We start from the raw sequence: 25,267 nt of genomic DNA, 5'->3' as shown, positions 1-25,267 counted from the left end.
CGTGCTAATCGGGGGTGCGATTAGCAAAATTTTTTTTCTCACATACCACGCTTGTCCACGGATATTGGGAGTTGTGAGTGATAGGGCCATGGATAAGAGGAGTGTCACAGTATTTATTTTTTGTCATGGCAGGGCAACAAAGGAGGGGCAATCTCCTGCTTGAACACTGATGGGCGGTTGTACGTGGTGGGGCTTGCCAGCTGGGGCCGGCAGTGCTCCCAGCCAGGCACTCCAGGAGTGTTCACCTTCATCTCCAAGTACAGCACCTGGATTAGCCAGCAGCAGCGGCAGGTGTAGAACAAACATTGGTGGAATCCAGCTGCAGTACTGCACACGTAAGTATGTGCTCTAATAATAATGATTCGTAATTTAAACTTGTGTTGCTGCGCAATGTACGACTACGAGGCAGGTTCCGTTAGGGGCTCACGCCAAATTTATTAAGGGCTTACGCCGAACCAAAACCACCCTAGCCTATAACTCCACAGGGTACAGGGTACTGTGATCCCTACAACCCCAGCTAACTTGGCTCTCCTCCCTGCCCTGGGCCGGGACTACCCCAACCTCGGCCGGTCGGGCGGAGTAGCCTCCCCTAGCCTAGTGTGAGGATCACCTACCCCGAGTCCCCACTCCTATCTCAGACGAACCCCTGTTACATCCCGGGTCCCCCTTTATATACTCCCCTCGGGAGCATGACGTCACCGTCCCCCAAGGTCCGCCTGACGTCACGTTCTGCGACGCCACTCTCTCCGAGGGCGAGCGTGACGTCACACACTACTCCTTTACACTTGTAATGCACTGCACAGTATTCACTCGCTCTCGAAGAGAGAACGACTCCTGAGGCAAGAGGAACCACAGACGAGCGGGAAAGAATCCAGGCGGTGAGCCGGTGCCAAATTACCCCTTTCCCCTACCCTCCAAGCTCTGTGGTCCTCTATGTATTGAGATGTTATTGTCAGTTCGTAAGGGTTTACATGCGGGAGGAAACTCACCTCCATACTGCTGGTATACAGACATGCACCATCGCTGCAGCCAATTGCACTTTGCACTGTGAGAGCTGGCCAAATGGATTGTAGCTGGCATAGCATATTGTCAATTAATTACTTCTGAGAAATGAATGGAATAGTGGGAGACATTATCCGTTGTTGTTGGTGATGGTGAATGCGTGCTATGTCATGGCCATGGAAACGCCATAATTTAAACAGAGAGTCTGCAATTTTTTTTATCTCTTATGTTCACTATATGTTATGTAGGTGTAAGTGTTAAACGTCTGAACTATTTTATAAAGATCACTCGATAAACCACATGATATTTTTTCTAATGATTGCCAGTCAATATGTGAAACATTTCATAAGTAGACTGTAAATTGCCTAATGTTGTATTGTCCCTGAAAAAGCCGTTACTAATGTAAACAAAAAGTCGAATCATCTTCTTGGTTCTTTCGGTAAAGTCACGTAGAAGGGAAGTAATAAAATAATAAAAATAAAACATAATAAAACAATTCTCACGACGTTTCGGCCACAACGCAAGAGAATAGTTTTATTATGTTTTATTTTTATTATTTTATTACTTCCCTTCTACGTGACTTTACCGAAAGAACCAAGAAGATAAATCCCTGCAGTCACGAAAGCTTTAAATCGAAAAAGTCGAATATGTATGTATTAACTTGTGCGTGTTAAGAATAGGTTGATCGCAGTAGATCAGAGATCATAGCCTGCATATATTGTTGTTTCTTGATGAGGACATTTCTCTAATTTTGTTTTGTGTTGTTCCTGTAGTCATTTTCCGTCGCTTGGGGCTGTGGATCAAGTATTCGGACAGCAAACGGAATAGCAAAGAATGTGCACTCACCACTCCCTATTACAACGTACCCCTCTACAACATTGCTTATTGCAATCACGCCCTTGTTGTGCTGCACACCTCAAACTCGTTTTAGTAATGCGTCATTTCTAAATGTTAACGATTGACACACTAACCAACTAACTGGTCAAAGGTTTAAAGCAATAAATGAATGCATGATCAACCAAATTACTGAAAACATGCAATTTCAAAGTGTGCATTAAGTATATATGATGCTGCTTGTAGACCAGTTGTTTGTTAAGACCTGTTTGACACATAATCGACATTTACATCCTTGTTTTCGCACGATATGCTTGATGATCTAAGAATTATCTGTCATTGTCAAAACCCATTTATCCACTAACCAATTTACTAATTCCTTATCAGTGCTGTGACGGACGTAAATTCTGTAACCAAATGCAGATAATTCCATCCAATTTAAAATAACTCAGTCACTCAAATGTCACCTTACATTGCGTCGTATTACATTGTATAATACAATTAACCTTGAATACATTTAAGTAGTCATTTGGTTTACATTACCACTCAAAATGATCTACGTAGAATGTATTGTCTCCACATAGTGCAGCATATTCTCACAGTAAATAATTCTACATCAAACATGATCCACTTCACTGCTACTCCGTTCTAGTCTTTTTCTGAGGCAACATATTACATTGCCATATGCACTTATTACTTAGATTTATGGAAATTTAGCATGTATTACTAATTAACCCAATTTAAACCTCTACATTATCTTGAAGTACCATATTTCACTAACTTTCTTGTGCAATTTGTTTTCGTCGGGAAGTTAAGGAATTTTAAATACTGTCAAGCATGTTATATTTTGTTCTCTCGTGTGATTTCACAATGAATATATTGTCGTTCAGTGCATCCACTGAATCTGAAACGTATATGTTTACTATGATTTTACGATGATTATTGGTGAGAGGGATTAAAATTATATATTAGTTTTAAATAATAATTACATAATTCAGTGTATTATGAATATAGAATAAAGCAATACAAAACATTGGTGTGTGTCTTCGCGTCTCCATGGAGCAATACAAGGAATATAATAATGGAAAAGTGAAATAGTTGTTAAATATTTAAATTCACCAAGTGTCGCATTCACCAACTCCTCTTGTAAGCACCACAACAACAGTTCCAATTTGCCACTAAGTGGCGTCGTCATTACCATGGTGTTTGTGCCAGGCGATATGCACCTTGAGGCCATGTGAAAAGTATGAACGGCTCACTGGCAAGAGGCTATGAGACAGACGCAGGCTTTATGCGTTAACTGAGATGACCGGCATTTTCAACAAACCCACACTCGCCACTGCTGGCTTGCTATGATGTCACCACGAGACACGGCTAATTTCTGCGAGCATTTTATTCACATTGATATAATTTCACCTATAGAATAAAAATGTATTTTTACGCATTAAAATATCATTTGAAAACCGATTAGAAATGCTATGACAAATACACAAGTAAAAACACAAGCTTTAAGGTATTTTTAAAATGTAAAACGTGTAAATGAAATTGACATAGTCTGCAAAAATGTAAATATATTTGTATTAACACTCAAACTAAATACTTTATATTTGAAACATAACTTGAAATAGAGCAACACTATAATAAGTCACGATGTAAGTTAAATAATGTGTTAAATGCATTACAAGTGTAATCAAACATGCCTAAATGCGATACACATTTGCAACTTAGGGTGGTATTAAAAGCACGTTACACCAAGTGAGCCGCGGTGTATTTTGAAATACGACCCTGAACATCTGATTTACATGTTGGTTAAGTGCTCTGTTTTGTTGAAGCAAATGTAGAAACATAAAATTATCCAGCAGACTTGAATGGTCGCATACCAACATGTGTTACCTACACTGTAGTTAAATGAATTTGATTGTGTTTCCGGCACATTCTTTTTTTTTTATATCAGCACATCTTTCCAAATGGCACTATATTTCGTCTGATTTTTGATAGATTTCTTGGGTTAGAGCCAGGGGTCCCCAACCCCCGGGCCGCGGACCAGTTACCGGTCCTTGCCCTGTTAGGAACCGGGCCGCACAGCAGGAGGTGAGCGGTGGGCGAGCGAGCAAAGTTTCATCATCTGTATTGACAGATGAAGCTTCATCATCTGTATTGACAGCCGCTCCCCATCGCTCGCATTGTCGTCTGAGCTCCGCCTCCTGTCAGATCAGCGGCGACATTAGATTCTCATAGGAGCGCGAGCCCGACTGTGTAAACTGCGCATGCGAGGGGTCTATGTTGCGCACTCCTTATGAGAAGTCAGAATCCGACACTTATTTTAGTCCGCGCGTGGCCCGCCCATTATTTTATTAACCACTTCCGTCTTCGCCTCTTTCCCGCACTGCGCACTCGTCTCAATCACAGTTTTGGTAAGCCCACAAGCTAACCCCTAGCCTGAGAGCTTATTTGAAAAGGGGGAAAGACCCAATGATGACCCCCCCCCCCGGTCCGTGAAAAAATGGTATTCCACGAAATCGGTCCCTGGTGCCAAAAAGGTTGGGGACCGCTGGGTTAGGCCACTTAATTCTAGATTTGAAGCTTTCGTGACTGCAAGGATTCATACTCTTAGTTCTTTCGGTAAAGTCACGAAGGTAATTTCATTTTTTACCTACGTGACTTTACCGAAAGAACTAAGAGTATAAGGCCACTTAATTGTCTGACCAAATCCATGCTGTTAAGGGGCCCCCACCACCTGACACAGCCAAACAAATTGTCACGTTGTCTACAAGCATCTAACTTGCAAATGAGTATTGCTTTGGCTCACCGGTAAGTTCAAAGGACAATACTCACAAACAATTTTAGCAATTTGATATGACGTTTTGTTTGAAACTATATCACTATTTAAAACTTTAAAAAAACACTTAGCAGGTAGGCTCACTGAGTTATAAGCTCTTTTTCAGAAGCGACCTGACCACAAATGTTAGCTTAACGAAGTGGCTTACACGTGAAAATCTGTAACAGCTAAATGCAGTACTCTAAACGCAGTATCAGGACAACATCCAGATATTCAGAGTAGCAGTCCATAAAGGCAAGATCATTTTGACTTTCTTGATTGTGGTAAACATCATTATGTGGCCTTACACAAATAAATCAATTATCAATCGTAATATTTACTGAGAAAAACCTATGCTTTAAGTATAGATTGTTATATCTTTCATTTTAGTTTAAACACCATGAACGGATTTTAATGAAGATATTTTAATTGAGGAGTAATTTATATACAGCCATGGAAATATACTCTCTTAGAACAAGCCATGCTGGAAAGTCATTTTCCATTCCCGACACCATCCCCATCACCGACGTCATCTGCAGAGGGATTCTCATTTCCTTTGAGCTGCCCCGCAATGTGCATCTCTCCCAGCCGTACAGCGATCCTGTCGCTCAGGTGCAGGTAGTCCGCACGGAGTTGCTGAAGTTCCAACTCCATCATTTCCTTCTCTCGAAGTGCCTCCCGAGCCAGCTCCTCCTCCTGAAGCAAAGCCTCCCTGCTTCGTTTAGCTTCAGCTTCTGCCTGCACCCTGGCTCTGTTGGTCTCAGCCACCTCTCTCTGCAGAAGCTGCTTGTCTTCCTTGAGAGCCTGCACGAGTTTCCCTGTGGCCCTGAGCTCCTCACGCATGCCCTGGGCACTCTTTGCTGCGATGCTCTGCCCTAGGCGGGCCTCTTCCAGTTCGGCTTGTAGTTTCTGCTCCGTGGCATTGCACCTCTGTCGTAACTCCTCCAGCTCCTTCCGTGCAAAATGGTTGGCCCGTTCTTTTTCCATCATTGCTGCTTCCAACTGCTCATTCTCTTCTCTCTCTTTCACCATCTATATGCGAAGATTGAACAAAACGGGCAGCGCTCAAATGCAATATTATTACATTGAAAGATCAATTGACAAGTTGTCATATTCGTAATTTATATACAACCGTAGTTTTTTTTTTATTTGGTAGATTATTTTACTTAATAATGTTGCATATGATTGACCAAATCATGAAAATCAGAATTAATTAATAACCTATATTGAACTGATCCGATGAAAATGTTACAAAAGTATTAACCTCGTCATAGAATTGTATATATACATGTGTATATGGCAATCATTTCATTAATGAAATGGACAAATTAGATATTGAAAACATACTTTTTTTACAACGTAAGACTTAAACAATGTTTGTGGTGAGTGGACGTACGGCTCAGTGACGGGCTTACCTTTGTGAGTAATTCCTTTTTTTCAGCTTTGAGTTGCTGTTCCTTCTCACGCAGGTCAAGGATGTCATCGTCACTCTGGTGCAGCCGATGCCTGCAGTCTTCCAGATCTTCCCTCAGCTGAGCCTCCATCTCCCCCAGGAGTTGCTTCTCCCGGATCAACCTGTACGCTGCCTCCGTCAGGTGCAGGCACTCCTCCCGCGATGCCTGCGCTGCTTGATTTCCCCCGTTATTCTCCTCGCGAGCCCTCTGGAAAGCATCTTGCAGTTTTTCTTGCTTCGTTTCTCTCAGCGTCGATGACAATGACTCGTTCTCCTCCTGTCGTTTTTTTAGGCTCAGGAACAACGCGTGTTTTTCCTGCAGTGCTCGCTCGAGTGCAGCGTTCTGCTCATTGAGTTGTTCCCTCGACTCTTCGTATTTATGCACCAACCTTCGCAGGTCTCTCAAGCAGGATTTCTTTTGCTTTTCAGTTTCAGAAAGTTTTCTTAGCATTGCCATTTTGTCAGAATCTCCATTACTCTCTCCATCTTGATTTGCCATGTTTTCACTGTGCATTTTCTGACTTTGCAAAGGGAGCATATCTTTGCTATTTTCTGAAGCTACACACTTTAGTTGCGATGGAAAACGTAGATTGTCTCTATCGCTATAATCATTAGTGGCTCCGCTTGTGGACGTATCACTTTCCAATTCAACATCAACAGTTTGGTCGTTGATCTTTAGTTCCCCCATCTTCAAATGTGAATTAATCTCACAACCCTGCCTTGTCATTTTGGAGTCACAATTCGTTTCTGGAAGAATGTGGCTATGGGAATTCGACGTCACTGTATATTCCCATGGCCTATCATATCCCGCTACAGTTTTGTTGGGACACATCTCGGATGCGTTCATACCTGTGGCTACTCTCTTGTCCCTGAGTTCTCTATGGAGACTTGTGTTTTCTTCTTCCAAATATGAAATTGAATTTTGCAAGGCTTCCACTGTTGCTTTTAATTCTAAAACATTGTCTGATGTTTTTCTTCCATATGAATATTTAATTTCCTCTCCTTGTTCCATGTCCTCGATATTGTCATCGAAATATGAACAACTTCTGTCCGTTGATGCCTGCTCAAGATTGTGGAAGTTTTTTCTGCGTGCCCAACCTTTTCTCTCGAGTCCAGACTGTTCATTCGTAATCTTGGTATCTATTTTCCACCCCTGTAGATCATCTGCAAGCCTCGCTTTTTGCAAGTACAAATTGCCCATCGATTCATAGACATGGTCTCCAGTGCTCACTCTATCGCTCAGGCTGCTTTGCAGCTCATCTCCAGCATAAGCAAATAATTCTGGTTCATGCTCTAATATGGACATCTCCTTCAAGGCGGAGGTGACACACGTAACTTGTGTTGTAGGGGAAACACAACCTCTTTGCAAAACCTTTTCTCTCACAGCTGAATCTTGATCAACATTCAGCACATTGGATGGTGAAAGCAAACCATACCATTGTTGTTGTCCATGCGTGGATCGGTCGCGATTGCCAGTGAGATATGACGGTTCAAAGATGTGATTGGGAGAATAATTTTCCTGCGTCTATAAACTTGATTGGGAAGAATGTTATTTTGTTGATTGATTTAGTTTAAAAGTCGAGTGGAAGGCAATACTTCATGAACCAGCCTGAAAAACAAATGTAGGCATGTGTCATTGTATCTTGACTTAAAGCTTTCGTGACTGCAGGAATTCATATTCTTTGGGTATTTCGGTAAAGTCACGTAGATGGGTACAAATGAAAAAATAATAAATATAAATATTTTGTTTATTTTATATATTTTTTTATTTGTACCTATCTACGTGACTTTACCGAAAGACCCAAAGAATATGTGTCATTGTATTTTCGGCAGTTAATTTGTATTACAGTATCCCGGGATGGAGCGTTGGCACAGTGGTTAACACACTTCGTGGTGAACTTGGCAACTTGAATTCCGTGACTGGCCATTAGTGGCGAGTAATTTTAAATGTTTTCTGGCCTCTATTATACAAACACGCACTTGCCAGCATGTGTAGACATGGTCCAACAAACCCCCATGACTGATAGGGTGTAGGGAGGCATTCCTTCAACATTCGATTGACAAAGGGCTCGAACACATTATTAATATTGTATTGCTTGTTTGAGTGTGGAATATATTTTCCCAGCATACTGCTGTAAAATAAAAAAATTCCCAATGCTGGCACAGCTGCCTCTAGTTGGGTACAGCCATACAACTTTGCTTTCTTTTCAAATAAAATCACAAAATACTTAGTCCACATGATGAATTTAAAATAAGAATGCTCCGGAAGAAGGTGTAATGCCGAATTTAATGGCAACGTGCACGAAATGACCTACACATCACCTAGACTACAAAATATGTCCGAACAAATGATGTGAAATGCACAACATGATTAAATGACATTGAATACTACATCTGACGCCACGCTGCTATTGTGGACTACAAGTTTTTCTCGTTCCTCAGCAGTGGGCCCAGCACCTCAAACCACTCCCTGTTATTCAAAGGGAACCACAGACCTCCTCCCTACAACAACATCAAGCAGCAGATAAGGCTCACAAGTGACGGACAACATTTGCTTTTACCAACTTTCCCCTCCAGGTCAAAGGCTTTGGAGTATTGACAGAGTTTGACCAGCGGTTCACCAACAGCTTTTATCTGTTTGGTACTTTTAAACATACGTTTCCATCATCACGAGGATTAGTAGAAACAAGTGCTTGCGGAAATATTGATAGACTATAATTTAAGTAGAGTTTATAGTGCTCAGTAAGCACCTTAACTTTTGTAGAAAAAATATTTTACTCAATCTTTAATTTAAATTGATTTATTCATATCACATTTTCAATCCCTTTTATAAACTTCAGTAATTACAGCAGTCCCCCGCGTTACAGAATGTAGTAAATTATTCATATTAATTGACAGGCATGAACTTGTGGTCAAATTTACGTATTTTTCTTGTGGAGGCTGTCTGTCCATACCATATCGGTCCTATCAATAGCGTGACATCAAATGCCACGTTTCGGCAAATATTCTCTGGGATTAATTTAGCATGTAGTTTTTAAAATAATTCATCCACATAAAAAAAACGGAATCTAAATGTAGATAATAATATCCCACCTCCAACTCGAGTAGGCTCAAATAACCCTCAATGGCTTGGATTGACAAACAAGCTGTGCGTGTTAACAGAATGAAACTCATAATAAAGGTTTTTGGGTCGTGAACATTCCTCAAGCTTTTAGCTGAATCCTGCGAGACCGATTAAATCAGTGGCACGTGCATGAGAGCGGGCAACGCTCGTCGCTTGGCTGCGGCTGTTTCTTTTTTAAAGTCTTTGAAAGTTTACTAACCCTCCAGATTGCTCACGCTCAAACTGTGACCACTCACAAACTATAAAAACATTTTTTTCTCTCTCTCTCTCTCAACGCGTGGCGCTTGCCTTTGTGTCATTGTTCTACCTTCAGAGTCTAGGCATGTAAATTGATGAGAGAGAAAAAGCAAAGCTACCTCTGGGCACACTGTCACATTTGATGAATAATTTCTTGAGTTTCTGCACTCGTGCTGTAGGCTTAGCAGTAGGATATCTATAAGGCAAATGGCGCAGTTGACAGAGGCACTTGCTCAGTGTGTTTCTTTGGCTGTTTTGAATGCTGTCTTCGTGATTTTATGGCTAGCACCACGCGTGTGGGTTTGTTATAATGTACGTGGACTAATATTGACACCCCCTCCTTTTCAATCCAGCGCTAGATGAACGCTTCCCCGTGGTCTATTATTCATTGGTGTGCTTTATTAACCATACTTCACCACGTCATTGGCTACAGATGCCAACCATGGGCAAAATCAAACCAAGGTCGCCTGGCTGATAATGCAGTTTGCTAACTGCTGCACCTAAATACTCTCGCCAGTGCTCCATCCCCATAAATATATTAATATAGTAAACATATTGGTCCACTTCCCATTTAAAATATTTTCCAGCTAAGTTTGCTTATCATTCAGTAGCAGCAAGACAACTTTAAAATAGGTATTGCTATAAATGGCGTTAAGAAGTATCTCCACCAATGACGTCGTAAAAATGTTTTTTTTGGGTTGGATGAATGTTATATTACCTATTACTGATACTAAACTGATCAATTGTCACACATTTAACTGCAATACAACTTAGGCTAGAAGAAACATCATCATGAAATGAAACACATTAATGCAAAACAATTGTGAGATTTTACCCACGTGTGTCCCATATGTGTACACACTTGTAGTTGGTCGGTTTTTCTCTCCCTTTGTCAGATCAATGACCCCATTATAATCCCTGAATGCGTGTTTATCCTCTGAGTCAACCGACTGAGCATTTGACAGTTATTCGTTGGTGTGAGAGGCATGGTGCAAAGAAAATAAATAACAGCAATAGAAAGGAATATATTTGTAAGGTAAACACACAGATACACGGGAGCAGTCACCCATGCTTTGACACTGTCCCACATCCCTTTGGTCCAGTGTAGGCAGCTCGTGGCATGATTGACAATCCCAATTGTTAAAGTTAATCTATTGTTGGATTGACTACCGTGCCTTCCACCGCAGCACCAGGTGTGCATGTGTAACATGTTCAACAATATACACATTAAATGCATTGCACAAAAAAAAAACTTTCCCAAACAGACATTGTGCTCACTGCCAAAATTCGAGCCAGTTGAGTTGGTTAGATGTCGTGCCAAACATGTCAAGATAATAACTTTTGGATCTTTAATAGAAGAAAGTCTCCTAGTGTGTGAAACGCAAGCCCTTGGTTACAGTGAGCCCCAGAGTCCAGGAGGGCGAATGGAGGACCTTTGGATTTTTTGTAACTGTTCACTTTCCCTGTGCTCCGTTTTTTTGGAATGCACGCATTACCACCCGCAGCTGTGGAAAATGACAACAAATCTTGCCAAGGCAACCTTCGGGGCATTGTAAATACCACTCATTGTCTGAGTAAACGTATTTGTGAATAGATTTTGTTGTTGTTAAAACTGTTGTATAATGGATCATTGTGTTTGTTGACAGAATTATAATATGTGCTAGAGCTGTACATCATTATTAATATTATACTGATGAAGACACAGAGATGGGTTAACTTGTTTTTTCCTGACACTTGAATTATTATATCATGTTCATAGTTATATTATTGTGGATGTATACATAACATGTAACACGTAATTAATGCTTAATTTCATTGCTTGTGGTTACTATAGAATGCATACCACCAATAAAATTGAAAAAATACCTTGTGCTGAATTGCGATATACGATCCTCTGAAAACCGCTGCAATCAACAAAGTTAAATATTCCATTTTTACATTTAAATATGTCAGAAAGAGTGCTAAACGAAAACATGCTAGTTTGCCTTGCAGATTAAATTACGTGTGAAAGTAAATGTTTACCTTATGATATAACGTAAATTGCCATCCCACACTTCCAGGATGGTCAGTTATGTTCACTCAACATCAACGATCCGTATTGCGCGGGTGGGCCCTAATCCTGCAGTGAATTGTCAAAGGGCGCTGCAAATGACATAACACGATTCATATTTACATTATACCCACGTACAAGTTACAAGTTGAACTCACTTATTTTTACAATTGCACCTGTTGTCAGAATGCTCCCATCAAGCATTGTCCACACTGTGGTAAGCTGTTGCGTAGATCGTGTTTACTGGTCTTTGGCAGCCTCAGCCTATCATTATATAATACTGACAATTTAATAAAGCCACGTACGTCTTACCTTCGTGCATGCAGTTCGCCAAATATCATCAATGCTTACGTTCACACGATAAACTAAATCCCTTTCACAAGCACATACAAAAGATCATCCTATGTGCTGCATGCAATGTTGTAAGCTTTTGCCATCAAACAAAACACACACGTGAAAAAATACGAAACTACGTTAAAAAGATGGGGGGGGGTGTAAATACTAGAACTATTCTCACATATAACAAAAAATCCCCTTACCTCGAGAGACTTAATATCCAAGAGTTTCGAAGAAGTGTCGCCTTTACGCGCACGCCTGCCTTGTGAACCACAGCTGACGGCGGTGTTGCGAGCGAGAGGTGGGGGGGCGGCCAACTTGAGCACGCACGCCCGATGCATTCGAAGTGGCGCGGTTGAGAGTGACAACCCCAAATAAGCTTTCACCACTGACGCCCCCCGCATTGTGTGCGTGTGGCCCAGGCAACGAATTGCACGGTCCAAGACGCTCGCCCTCCCGCCGTGCACCCGAGTCCTCAAAACCCATCGCTTGGTGGCTTTTGGCGACCACTCGTTAAACCCAAACACCTACAGTGCAAGCATCGATAATCTCAGCAGAGTAATACTGAGAAGGCTACCGATCAGAATGTGAGGAATTTGTGGTGAAATGTAATCCTCGAGATGTTTTTTTCTTTTATTCGAGCCACCCACTTGTGGCTGGTTTTAATATTTTCTCAGAAAAGCCATCCTGATTTCTTAAGACTTCTCGGGGTGGTCTGGTGCGGCGTGACCTTTCACGTCATTTTATTGGCGTTATTGTTGTTTAATCAAGGTGTTAACCCTGTCCTCGCCAAGTCGCTTCGCTTTCCTCACGATCGGAACTAACTTTAAAAGTAGATAAGGACCATTTAGTCACCTTTCATCTGCAAAGAGAGCAGAGATATTTGGATAAAATGGTAAAATACACAAAAAATGTGCAAGATGTGTTGTGTGTGTGGATTTGACGGTGACCAATTATGATCGAGGTGCTTTGGAGGCAAGGGTTGAAGACGTGTTAAACTCTTAAACTAGCTGGGATGCAAGGTAGCCAGGAAGAGCAAGTGGGTTTATGAACGTGTCTCTTGCAAACCTTCGAGTGTTATCCCATCATGTATGTGAGTGTTCTCTAGGCATTGTGCTTTTCTCTCATTCAAAACACACTGTCAAAATGAATTGACCAATTAAAGTATTCCAATGCCGGACCCTCATGAAAATGTTTAATTAAGCTTTGCTAAGTAAATAGCATTATTGAGTTGGGTCCAGGATAAAAATTCTGAAATAAAAAGCAGAACTGAGTGCTTTTGGAATTGTATTTTTTGAATCATCATACCAATATGGTTAGTCCCCTCCATATATGAGCTCCCAGATTAATATGCCAGCAGTAAACATTGAGGAATATACTATACTGATTAGTCTTAATGAGGACAAAAGCCGTGTACACCTGTGTATTTATTTCACTGCTGCCCGTGGGTATGACCTAATCTCTCAACTCTTTGAGTCGGGGGTATAAATGAGAACATGGCCACACATTCAGTTATATTGAGCTGGTGGTCTGGATGTTTCCGAGAGCTTTTGTAAATGCAATGCACACCTTTGTGTGTGTGTGGTTAAATATACTGAGAGATAGAAAGAGGAGTAGATGAATCAGAGATTAGGGACATTACATTGATAAAAAAAACAAGTGAGTTTGGGAAGGAATCTGTCGCCGAAAGAGATTGTAACAAACGGACAAGACTGGCAACGGAATGACATCCAAAATAGGGATCATGCCCGAGTTCGGAAAGTCCAGCGCAGAGATGGAGCGATGAGATAAACTCCTGTGCAGGAGTGAGGTAAATCACAAAACTGACGGATGGTGATGGTGACATCCAGCAATGAATAAAACGCATCTGAATATGATGATGATGGAATATATTGCTGCAACAGGCCTATACTGTTGTTAATGTTAGTACAAGTGTCTTTAGAGTTGATTACAATATATTAGAGTATTTACAATTGAGGAATAATGGATGATTGCATGCCTACTTAATAGGCAAAATTATTCTACGAGGTGGATGAGAAATTGCGATAGTTCTTAACGTCTATGTCATAAAAGCTTTCAACACAAGGGTGTTTAGGATTTTCCAGCCCACCGTGTAGAGTGTTCAAAAGAATACAGCTTTCTTGTATGTGTAGCTGCCACACGTTCCCTTACTACGGCAATGCCGCTCACGCTTCAATAAATGATCTAATGTAAAGGAACAATCGACCACTTGAATGTTTAAGTCGAGGAAATAGATTGTAACCTTGCTACCGTCAACTGGGTGAGTTTACATGTCAGGCACACGGCCCCTGAATGCGGTTAGTGTCGAAAAGCCCTCTTGTTTATTAAAACAGCCAATAGATGGGGCTGCAACACAAGTTTAGTTTGTAATGCAGCATGGACTTCAGGGCCGTCCATAAATGACGTCACGCGATTTTGGACGATTTTTGACCCCTCCCCCCTTTGTCACACGGCGTCACAAAAAGTCAGACCCCCCCCCTCAAATATGACGTCACAAAGCTCTGCCCCCCCCCCTCCAAAATTAAACATACTTCAAATCGCTTTAAACTATTGTCATTGTAGTGCGTATTTAATGTGGCGCTGCACTCTGATGTTGTAAGAGAAAACATGTATTAAAAAGTATATTTGATTAAGTAGAACGTGTTTTATTTATTTACAATGAGTTGTGTTAAAATATTTTTGTGGGACAATCGCATAAAGTAGAATGTTTTTATTTATTTCCAGAGGTGGGACAAAGTCATTGTTATGCAAGTCCAAGTCGAGTCGCAAGTCATCAAATTCATGACTCGAGTCTGACTCGAGTCCAAGTCACATGACTCGAGTCCACATCTCATAGGTGGGACAAAGTCATTGTTATGCAAGTCCAAGTCGAGTCGCAAGTCATCAAATTCATGACTCGAGTCTGACTCGAGTCCAAGTCACATGACTCGAGTCCACACCTCTGTTTATTTCCATCTCGTTTTTTTATGATGGTAAAAACTGACCGTGTAACTGCATTGCGGACGCATGGTATTTAGTTGAATGCTGAGCTATAATTCTGGGCATGCATCTCATGCTTCAAAAAAGTTTTGGTTGTGAAATGATTGGTCAGAAACAGGCAGATAGGCATGTATGCGTGTGTGCTTTTTTTAAGGACAACCGTGCATGGGCTTGGATTAATCCAACATAACTGGACAGAACCAGCTGTCACATTATTTTTATTCTTGCCATACTTGAAGATCAGTGTTTGCTAATGGTCGTCGGGGAATGTGTGCAATTGTAATGCAATTATGTCAAGTAATTTGTATTTCATTCCATCTCCGAGGTCAGAAACTAACACAAAATAAAATGACACTGAAATGAAATGTGCACATTGTTATATGTTCGATTAAATCTAGAAATTACGAGGAAAAAAATTATCATAACGGAATGAAAGTGCAGGCCAGAAAACCAAACGTTTTAAACAACAGAGAAACGCGTGCAAAGCATTCAGATTTAGTACATAGTACAGGGTGTCCCAGATGTATTGTGACCCCAATTAATTGGCCCCAAGCATGATTTTCCTCTGCATATTAATTTCTGTTTTAAATAAACCTTACTTAAGAACAAAACATATAAACGTTTTAGAGAATGAAATTGGGGGGGGGGGGGGTGTGCAAGACATCTGGGCCACCCTGAAGTGGACGAAACCGGTTTACAGTTGTCGAGCTCTGTGTCACTGCTGCTGCTATCAGCCGATCTCATTTACTGAACATTATTTTTAAAGTGATTTAATACAAGACTGCAATGCACTTCTTCAGGAACTGTTGATGGATTTTGTGTGCTGCTTGAAACTAATTGCGCGTGTGCAATGTTTATATGTAATAATGAGCAAATTTCTACAGCGACATACCAGTGTTCCATTTGGTTTTCACATTCAAAGTGGACCCTTATACAAAAGGGGGCCTCTTCAAAGGTCGCATTATATATAATTTCCATTGGGTATATCAATCCACTGGTGAATGGATGACTCCCGATGCCATCTCGATCGTGAGGATTGTTTGACCATAATTCACCATGTCAGTCAGTGGCGGGTTGGCGAAGAAGGGGTGTAGGACCGGTTCAGTTATCACGTGCCACTACTGTTAGCCATGGCAATTTTTTTTAAATTTAAGGTCGCCGGGATCATAGGGCAGTGTGAACATACTATAATTGTGTCCTATCCTGTGTGTAAAGCGATGTTAATTATTTTCTCGGATTTCGTTTCGGTGAGAACTTGTTCCTCTCTTGAAAAGTTAAATACACACCGGTTATGAAAAAGAGTGCAATGGCAATGTACCAGTAATACGTGTTGTCCATGTCCAGGTATTGCACGATAACTAACAAGTGTCACCTTTTGTTAAACCTTTAAAATGCACACAATTTTACATCACTGTTTAGAAAGTGTGCATTAATAATGGTCGCTTTCCTTAAACAAATATGAAGCATAAAAGCATATTATTAGCTGTCCAGTATTTTACCAGGCGCACGTCTCAATATTGTACGTATTGATTTAAGTTAAGATAAAGTAGAATTTTAAAATCCTGCAATTAAAATCAATACGATCACCACTCCTTTGAGTATTCTTGGTTCTTTCGGTAAAGTCACGTAGAAGGGAAATAATAAAAAAAAAATTCCTTTGAGTGTTATATATTTTTTAAAAAGTACTTTGCTCTAAAAACAAGTTACTATATGCATTTTTGCAACAACAAAAGGTGGTATGTTCATATCACATAAATATATTAATATAATCATACTCATATTTTATATCGATGCCACACATTGCACCTTGTGCATTTTACTGCATTCATAAACCATTCACTGCTCTTACTATATGATGTTTTATATCTGTATATATATATTTTCATTTAACTGCGTATATATTTCCAAGCCAGACGACGTATTTTACCTTGAACATTTAATTTTACATCTATCTAATGATACTATAACGTTTATTGTATGTAAACTGTTATGGCAACACGTCTATTTCCTGCAATTACAGCTTTAAATCTCACTCTCTGAAATCTTTAGCTCCAAGGTCTAGACAGAATGATGGCCAATAATACTAAAAAGAGACCAATTCAATGGAACGTTTAGCCAGTTCCACCAATAATGGTTGATTGTTTATTTAGCCTTCCCAGATTCTACACACCCGGACCTAATTACACACACACGTGAGTGACCTTTGATATGGTTGTAGGGTTTTACCTACACGAAGTCTGTTTACAAACTGCCACACTTCACGTGCCTTTCTTCATAAGTAGAGACTTAAGAGATTGTGTTTTTGTTGTACCTACATCTAGTTTCTAAGAGATTTTATTAAGTAAACTAGATATATGTATACACAGTGGTATTTTTACCCAAATGAATTCATAAAGATCTCTGGCACACATTTACTGGCATTTGCAGACAAATTGCAGCTTAGTTAAATAATTTGTTGAGATATACAGAACTGATTGAAGTTGCATTTAGGTGACATGGTAGTCACTTTATTTTATTACTGGTCACTTTGAATACATTCCAGAGATATACATACTGAATTTACATTGACCTAGTTGAGTCTCTATCACAGTTATTTTATGTCGTTTAGAAAACTTGTTGTACGTGACTTTTGTATTGCTTGTACTTATATTCAGCAAAACTTTAAGGTATTGTTTAAGTTGTTCAAGAATTGTATTTCCATTATACTCATTGGTTTTTTCAGTAAAGTCACGTATGTAGAAATAAAATAAAACTAAATAAAATTAAATTGAAATAAATCACGACGTTTCGAACGCAACACAAGCGTTCATCATTAGGTGGAAATGTGGTAAAACACATAGCGAGGGAACACATAGGGGGACATCACGCACATAGCACACATCTGCAGTCACGAAAGCTTAAATTCTATACATATATTTCCATTGTTTGTTATAATGACTGTCGTCTGCAAATCTGACATGATCAACTCATGTAATAAATAAATAAATACGAATGTAAGAGGTTGAGATCAAATCACCTTATGACAATAAAAAGCAACATGCCAATGTGCCTAAAGATGAATCGTTTTCCATGAGTGCATGTTGGCTTCTTTGACACGGATCAGAAACGCATACAAAAATAAAATATAACAAATCTGAAGAGTACACCGAGAGGCACAGAAACCGCGGTGCAAGCTGGGAAGGGGACTAAGGGTCAAAATCGGGGAACTCATGGATCAAGTAACTCATGCAAATAAACAAGATCATTTTGACTTCAGAAAATTAAGTGGACGTTGGCATCACGCATTCTTAAAAAGGATGATGGCCCATGAACAAGACTGGTGATGGAATGGCAGCCAAAGAAGGGGTGCACCTGTGAGGAGGACCACCAGGGACATAAAGCCATGAGATTCGCTCACGAACAGCATCATGATGGATTGTGGCACCACAAGACCATGAAGAATTACAACAATGTGGAGAGGCATTAATCTAGCAGTGGAAAGATCATGGCCGTTGTTGACGATGACGATGACGAGTGCACAGTGATACAAAAATAAAAGCTCCACTTCATAACTAGGAAATACTCACCAATTCTTCATTGTACTTGACTATATGTAAGCAATATAAAAAACAGAGAGAATGGCAACTTCATTTTGAAAAAAATGTGCACTGCATATGCGCAAAAATGTGTTTATACTACCTTGAATACGTCAGACTTGAGATCCTACTGTGGGGGAGTGTGGTGCTCCAGTCATCTTGATGGGTGGCCCCACAATCCTGCTCGCCCACCCACGCATGAGAGCCAGTAATCTCGATCAAGCAATGCATGCTCACAGGCCCTTTGACCTAAAATTCACTTACGTATTGCGCCAGGTTTTAATATACCTCTGTATTCAACTCCTCTTAAACTACTGGACCGGTTCTAATTATCAATAGTCCATTTGGAAGGTCATGGCATATGATCGTCTATAGCCTTGGAAGCCCCAGAACTTTTGAGCCGTACAATTTTGTGTTGGGTATGGCTCGAAACGTACCCAAGGGGATGTCCACCCTAGGAGATTGAGCGATGAAGTCAGTTTTTGTTGCAGGTGTTAGGTGGATGGTTGCATCACAAGATCGTCAGAGATGTCAGTTGCTTGGGGAGCCCTTCATTCAACGGTGGATTGACCACAGCTCATGGTGGTTACACTCTTCACTTCAAACTTGAATATTTGTACAGAGCACTTGAATATGTTGTGCGATGAACGTGTGACGTTGCACTCGCATGGGCTTTTACTGCTACTGCGTGAATTTCATCTACATTTTTTAAAGGTTAGGCTTAGCTAGGTGACAGTGCATTGTGTTAACATCTGGATTAATCACATTGGATAGGTCACTTGGCTTAAATTACTTTCATACATTTTCACCACCCGTAATCAAAGTGCGAACATGACATGGTTCTGAATACAAATAATTGAAATGTTTATGCTATTCATGAGCATACTGCTTTGTATGCATACTCATAATGAATTGCAATGCCTGTTATAACCGCCAATCTGAATATGTATAGCTCACTACAATGACAGCTGATTGCTTTTAAAAGAAAGGCGATACTCATGCAAACAACCCATGCTAATTTGCTTTGACTCTCTCTCCAATCATTTGAAAAGAATGTGTTCTCTTTTGAACGCTTTATTTTAATTTATGTAAAGTGCACATTCCACAGTGATGAGATTGCCTTAGGCTCCTTGTGATGAGTCAAGGTCATAAAAATGGTCGTGCAATTTCGTTATCTACTTGGTGAGATGTCACAAAAAATGGGCACATTACGGAGCTGATATTTATACGAGATCATTGTTTAATAGCCATGTTCCCTAATTACAAAAAAATGTGAATCTTGTTTATGGGAACTTCTTCACTATAGGAAGTTGAACATCATTAAGCAAATGTGCCGTATTATTCAGATTCTAAGTAATTTCCAGCAAACATTTTCGTAAACAATATCCAAATGAGCACTGGTATGCCATCTCCAACCACAACAGACCCGACACAGTTTGCTGTTCAATGTGACAAGATGCCTGTTGTTTATTTCACTGGCTAACATGGCGAGACAGATAGTACCTGAATCTATTTGGCTAGTATTTACCCTGAAATCTATATAACAGAATAAGAAAAACACGTAATTTTTAACTCTCTGTCAATTTACTGCTGGATGGAGAATTTCTCACACTGTGTCAGTCATGGGAATTGTTTCACCATACTTCACCACACAGGGTTGGTAAAGGAAGAGGCCCAAGACTGGTCGAAATATTACTTGCCACTGATGTTAGCCATGGCCCATAATCAGTGAGATATCCACTGCATCACCACTTCACCCCTGTTAAGAGTATTTTATAATGCATTTCCAATGTGCATGATTACTATTACAATACTTGATCGCCTTATGTTAAGCAGATTTAGTTGCGGATAAACTTCACATGTCTTCAACCAAATCACCCTGAATGTACTTGATGTTATCAGAGCTCAGAAGCTAAGCAGCGTGGAGCCTGGAATGTACTTGGATGGGCTACAACCACCCATTAAACAGTTGTTGTCGGCTTCTATTGGGCTACAGGGTTAGCAGATGACAGTGGAGATACAGGGTTATACTGAATTCCCGCTCACCCTGTGAATATGGCTTCTAGTATTCAAACATTTTAAAATTCGGATATCTTAAAAGCGTAACTGACCTTAATGGAGTGGCACGGTAGTTCGTGCACTGCGCCATAACCCAAGCTTTTCTCGAGTTCAATTCCCAGTCAGGGTAAATAATAGTGGCACCTGATATGAGACTCCCATCGGACGACTCGGCCTTAAACAGATGCCCGGTACACCATGCACACAACATTGGCGGTTCGTTGCGTATGAGTTGCTTAAGGTTGCTCTGATTGGGTGTTGGTTCGTGGATTATCCAAAATCATTGGGAAGTGTTTTTTGAACCTCTGTTATACATTGTTATTTGATTAATTGTTATCGGGTATTTTTATGAGCTTAGGAGTTTTCTGGACCACTCGTGAGATTTATGGCAATTTTAGGAACGCTCATTCGTCGGTACTAGAGATCGTGTCTTATACTGAACTTATGACATTGCTTTGATTTTCTCATTCATTTTTTACGCTGGTCCATGGATCTCCAACTCCACCAAAATCAATGAACCAGTATGAGGAAATATGGTCAAAACAAACTCCACTATGACCAACACGGCATGGGAATATTTATTTATTATTTTGCAGTGACAAAGGGGCAGTAAAGTAGTAAATTAGTTAGTAAATCATCGTGTCTCTTCATCGGAAGTGTAAAAGTTGACCAAACTTGGAAGTGGCGTTGGTGAACATATCATCGCCGTGCGTGGTAAATCTTTATAGACTCTGCACTTTAGCATACTTATATACCACGCCTTCTTCCCCTCCTACTTTACATTTATATCTCCGGGGGTTATGGGGGGGGTCCACCTTCAGGAATGATGGTCCCGTGGTTGCTGCAATTAAAGACAATTCGTCGTCACAGAAGCACTCGGTGTTCTTGTTGAGTCGTGACGCTCTTGTCCCAAACCAGTTCGACATTGCTCAATGGCATGCTGGGTCGCAATCTGTTTGAGGCGTGCGTTTACAATCGAAGAATGACCGTGACACACTGCTTGACAATCCCCCCCACACCCACTCTATTACGTAATGCCAACCTCGGAAGAGAATGTGAACGTGTACGAATGCTTGCATACATCAAATAACGGATATACGTGCCCATTGGCAACATACCATGTACAACACCAAAGAGCGTATGAGATAAAAACGATTTAGAATGATGACCAAATCATCTGGAATGCGGATGATGTTATCAGATCTCATAACATATGCAGGCTTGAACCGGCATAGTGCCTGAATGGGTGACCAGCATGCACACACACGTGATCCAGGCTGCGGGCTCTTTATTTGCTATTTTAAACGATTTGATTTTAACAGGTAAGTCCCCACTAAGCTGCTATCCAGCTCTTTCTTTAGAAGCGACCTGGCCATCAGAAATAATAGGTCAACGAAGTGGCTTACCGTGTGGACATTTATCGGAGCCAACTACTCTTAAACGCACGTCTAAATTTGGAGTGAAAAACCGGAGGACCCGGAGAAAAATCCACACGACCACGGGGAGAGAGACACGCAAACTCCAAAATATAGAGCAGGCGTCCGAGTCGGGATCCAACCCGTGGCCTCCTGCATACCTGGTGAGGTAGTTAACATCTCGCCATCTTAGCAGAGGGCAGTTAAACAAAAACAATTGTAGTGCTGTATAGTTCGATGTTCGCTGTCTTCACCAACCGGCACTGACCAATATGGTGAAGTATGATTCTAAACACGACTATGATTCTATAGGGAGGCCTTCATCCAGCAGTGGATTGACAGAAGGCCCGTTCTGTACATGAACAAGGGGGAAGTATGGTCAAATAGCCCCCATTGGCCGGTAGGGCGTGGAAAGGCCCTCAGCAGTGGATTGATTGACGGAAGGGCAAACATTTATGACTGTGCAAAAGAAATGTTAAATGTTGATGTACAAAATTCCAATGGCCGGTGGAAAAGTACACACGGCTGACGTGCGTTTATAGTCGGTGCAAAATCCAATGCCGTACTGGAGTGACTTCTTGAAAGCGCATATACAGTTTGGCGTGTTTTACATGTATAGAATAGAGTTTCACAGACACACGGGATATTAAACGAGTCGCCAAATGTTTGAATGAATGCTCATCATTCAAGAGGGAGGGCAAAAAAAGACGAGTCTGCGAAACTAGACCGAGAAGCGCTGTCTCGATGACATTCTCAGATGTTCTGCACCATCTCAAGCGGCCTCTTCAATCAGCTACGATAAGTACAGGTAGTCCTCTACTTACGATGGAGATGCGTTACGACGACCCAGTCGTAAGTCGAAAATATCGTAAGTCAAAGATGGCCTAGCCTACCCAGGAGTCTTAAAGAATGGTGATAATTTAGCAAAACAGAGAAATTTACAGTACCGTACTTTATAAACTATATGCTGTATGTATTTATTAATTACAATACTGTATTGCACAGTAAAATGTAAAGTAAAAAGAACAAGGAAAATTCTTAGCCTACCTATATGAACTGCAATTTAATAGAAAGATTTTTCAGGAAACAATCCTATCTGCTATAAAAAAAAAAACTTTTAACATGCATTGAACGTATCGTAACGTATCATATTGTACTGTACTCGCCCAGATCCTGTCCGTCGTCTGCATAATTGAACGATGTTAGGTTGTTGATGCCAATTTTGTCGTATCGCTATCGCCATCGTAAGATCGAAATAGCGTAAATCGGGGACCAGCGTAACTCGAGGACCGTCGTAACTCAGGGACTACTTGGAATTGGCTCGCGAAGTCCACGGCGGTGACTCTGCGACTCGAGCCAAGTAAGAATGCACATTGCCACTGCGGTGATTCAACGCACTGCTGTGATCCTATACATCGCACTGATCCTATACATCGCACTGATTCTATACATTGCACTGATTCTACACACGACTCTGATTCTACACACCACACTGATTCTACACACGACGCTGATTCTACACTACACACTGATTCTACACACGACACTGATTCTACACACCACGCTGATTCTACACACGACTCTGATTCTACACACCACACTGATTCTACACACCACACTGATTCTACACACCACACTGATTCTACAGACGACACTGATTCTACACACCGCACTGATTCTACACACGACGCTGATTCCACACACGACTTTGATTATTCACACCACGCTGATTCTTCACACGACTGAACCTTGACCGACTATGTGACGGGGGGAATCACCGTGGCCTGTTTGTTCCTAATGCCGTGGCGCCGCTTAGTCTTGCGTGTTTGATCATACCCAGATACTAACATCGCATACACATCGAGCAGTTGCTACACTGTTGTTGTTGATCGTGAGTAGGCAGCCAAAAAATGTTCATCCTATTGTGTGCTTATCTCTTTGTTGCAACGATACCACAAAAGCCAGAATAAACGAGTGCATACCATAGGTCATCATCCCGTGTTTACCACGTAGGCTTTCGCGACAAATGTAATCCATATTCTTAGGTTTTATTGGTAAAGTCACGTAGGTAAAAGATTAAAATTAAAATTAATAAAAGTAAAATAATGTAGACTAGCCGTAGTCTCAAACCGCCGTTCCTGGCCCCCCCCCCTCAACCAGTATATATACGGGGTAGTATCCCTTGGAATCTCTCATTTACTTGATACAGCTATCGTGCTGTGACGGTTCCACCTGAAGACGGAAGCTTGTGTTGCCTCCGAAACGTCGTGATTTTTATTTTATTTTACTTTTTTTTATTTTAATTTTTTACCTACGTGACTTTACCGAAAAAACCTAAGAATATGAATACTTGCAGTCACGAAAGCTTCAAATCTAAAATGTAATCCATAATACAGTTTTTGTTCGGTTTCGATCGCGTAAATATACGGGATGTGAGCAGCAACATCAATCAAACAGGAGAGGGTGGCAAGTTTGTTCAAGTTGATTCTTTTTAACTTTGCCACGTTTACATCTTTACGGGATTTTTTTCAGATCTATGATATAACCTGGCCCTTTTCTGGTTATCACATCTCATAGGCTCACGTCATTTATAACTTTTGTATCTCTCGCCTTTTTTACAATCATAATATGTCTCATATGTTACGTACATAATATGTAGTGCACAGTATGTAGTCACATACTATATGTGACCGTCACTTGAGCATTATCTGACAGCTATAAATCAAGTTCAGCAAAAGTAGTAACTCAACTTCAGCATCACATTGTACGAGCCGATGAAATAGCGACTGCAGTACTTCTTAATCTTAATTCAATTAGTTGATTCAAATACTGCTCGAGAAAGAGAAATCGGAGCTATTGTTCGTGGCTTCTGATAGCTGGCAAGAGTATTGTTTTAATTCTACAACAATACCAACATGGCCACGTGACCAGGGCATGGACACCATGCATCTGTTACGAGTAAACAGATGGAGGCTATCGCTAACATCACGGGATGATTCAACACATTCTGTGCACTCCATATGCCTCGGTGATGAGACACTGTGATGAAATGCATCGACTCTGGTGTGCCAGGGAACGCATCTAAGATTAATTGCATGGTATGACAACACCGTGGATATGATGGTTCTCATGATGTAAGTTACTCAACGAAGACAATTGCCCCTGCTAAGTGGTGGCATGCAGGTGCAACTGTGCGCGATTTGTGGAGCGGTAGTGTAGTGGTTTAGCGCTACGAACCCACACCTGTCAACCCATACGGGTTTAACCCTGTATTCTTGTAGAAGGAAATTTAGTTTTCAGGTTCATACGGCGTAAACCCGTTTGAATACGAGAAAAAAATGTGTTTGTCTATTTGTTTGTGTGTT

At 40.8% G+C, this 25,267-nt stretch overlaps 2 protein-coding genes across 7 annotated transcripts in view; one reads left to right on the top strand and one right to left on the bottom strand.

Moving 5' to 3' along the window:
- Positions 1–2,869, top strand: part of LOC144720637 (scavenger receptor cysteine-rich domain-containing protein DMBT1-like) — an 81,496-nt gene extending 78,627 nt beyond the window's left edge. For all 4 annotated transcript variants that reach the window (XM_078597538.1, XM_078597539.1, XM_078597540.1 and 1 more), the window contains 2 exons: positions 133–335; positions 1,776–2,869. In XM_078597538.1, the coding sequence (XP_078453664.1) occupies positions 133–297 (165 nt within the window). In that variant the 3' untranslated portion in view covers positions 298–335; positions 1,776–2,869. The remainder of the gene's footprint in view (positions 1–132; positions 336–1,775) is intronic.
- On the bottom strand, positions 2,407–12,589 carry LOC144720638 (uncharacterized). Of its 3 annotated transcripts, XM_078597543.1 has the most exons (4): positions 12,058–12,589; positions 11,491–11,610; positions 6,070–7,716; positions 2,407–5,686 (listed from the first exon to the last, which is right to left on the bottom strand). In XM_078597543.1, exons 3-4 carry the CDS (start codon positions 7,411–7,413, stop codon positions 5,147–5,149), a joined length of 1,884 nt encoding a protein of 627 aa, XP_078453669.1. In that variant the 5' UTR covers positions 7,414–7,716; positions 11,491–11,610; positions 12,058–12,589; the 3' UTR covers positions 2,407–5,146. The 3 variants fall into 3 exon arrangements, with proteins under 3 accessions (XP_078453669.1, XP_078453668.1, XP_078453670.1); XM_078597542.1 differs by having other exon boundaries at positions 6,070–11,610; XM_078597544.1 differs by lacking the exon at positions 11,491–11,610.
- Between the last annotated feature and the right edge of the window lie 12,678 nt (positions 12,590–25,267).

Source organism: Lampetra planeri, chromosome 9 (assembly GCF_965212315.1).
Source record: "Lampetra planeri chromosome 9, kcLamPlan1.2.h2, whole genome shotgun sequence".
In the NCBI taxonomy this organism is placed as follows: domain Eukaryota; kingdom Metazoa; phylum Chordata; class Hyperoartia; order Petromyzontiformes; family Petromyzontidae; genus Lampetra; species Lampetra planeri.
The sequence above is the reverse complement of the archived record's forward strand: the minus strand, read 5'-3'. Positions and strand labels throughout refer to the sequence as shown.

Excerpts from the sequence above, each read along its gene's own strand:
- LOC144720638 (XM_078597542.1), bottom strand. The coding sequence starts at position 7,413 with ATGTCCATATTAGAGCATGAACCAGAATTATTTGCTTATGCTGGAGAT. Across the intron at positions 5,687-6,069 it reads AAAAGGAATTACTCACAAAG|ATGGTGAAAGAGAGAGAAGA; the intron begins GTAAGCCCGTCA and ends CTTCGCATATAG.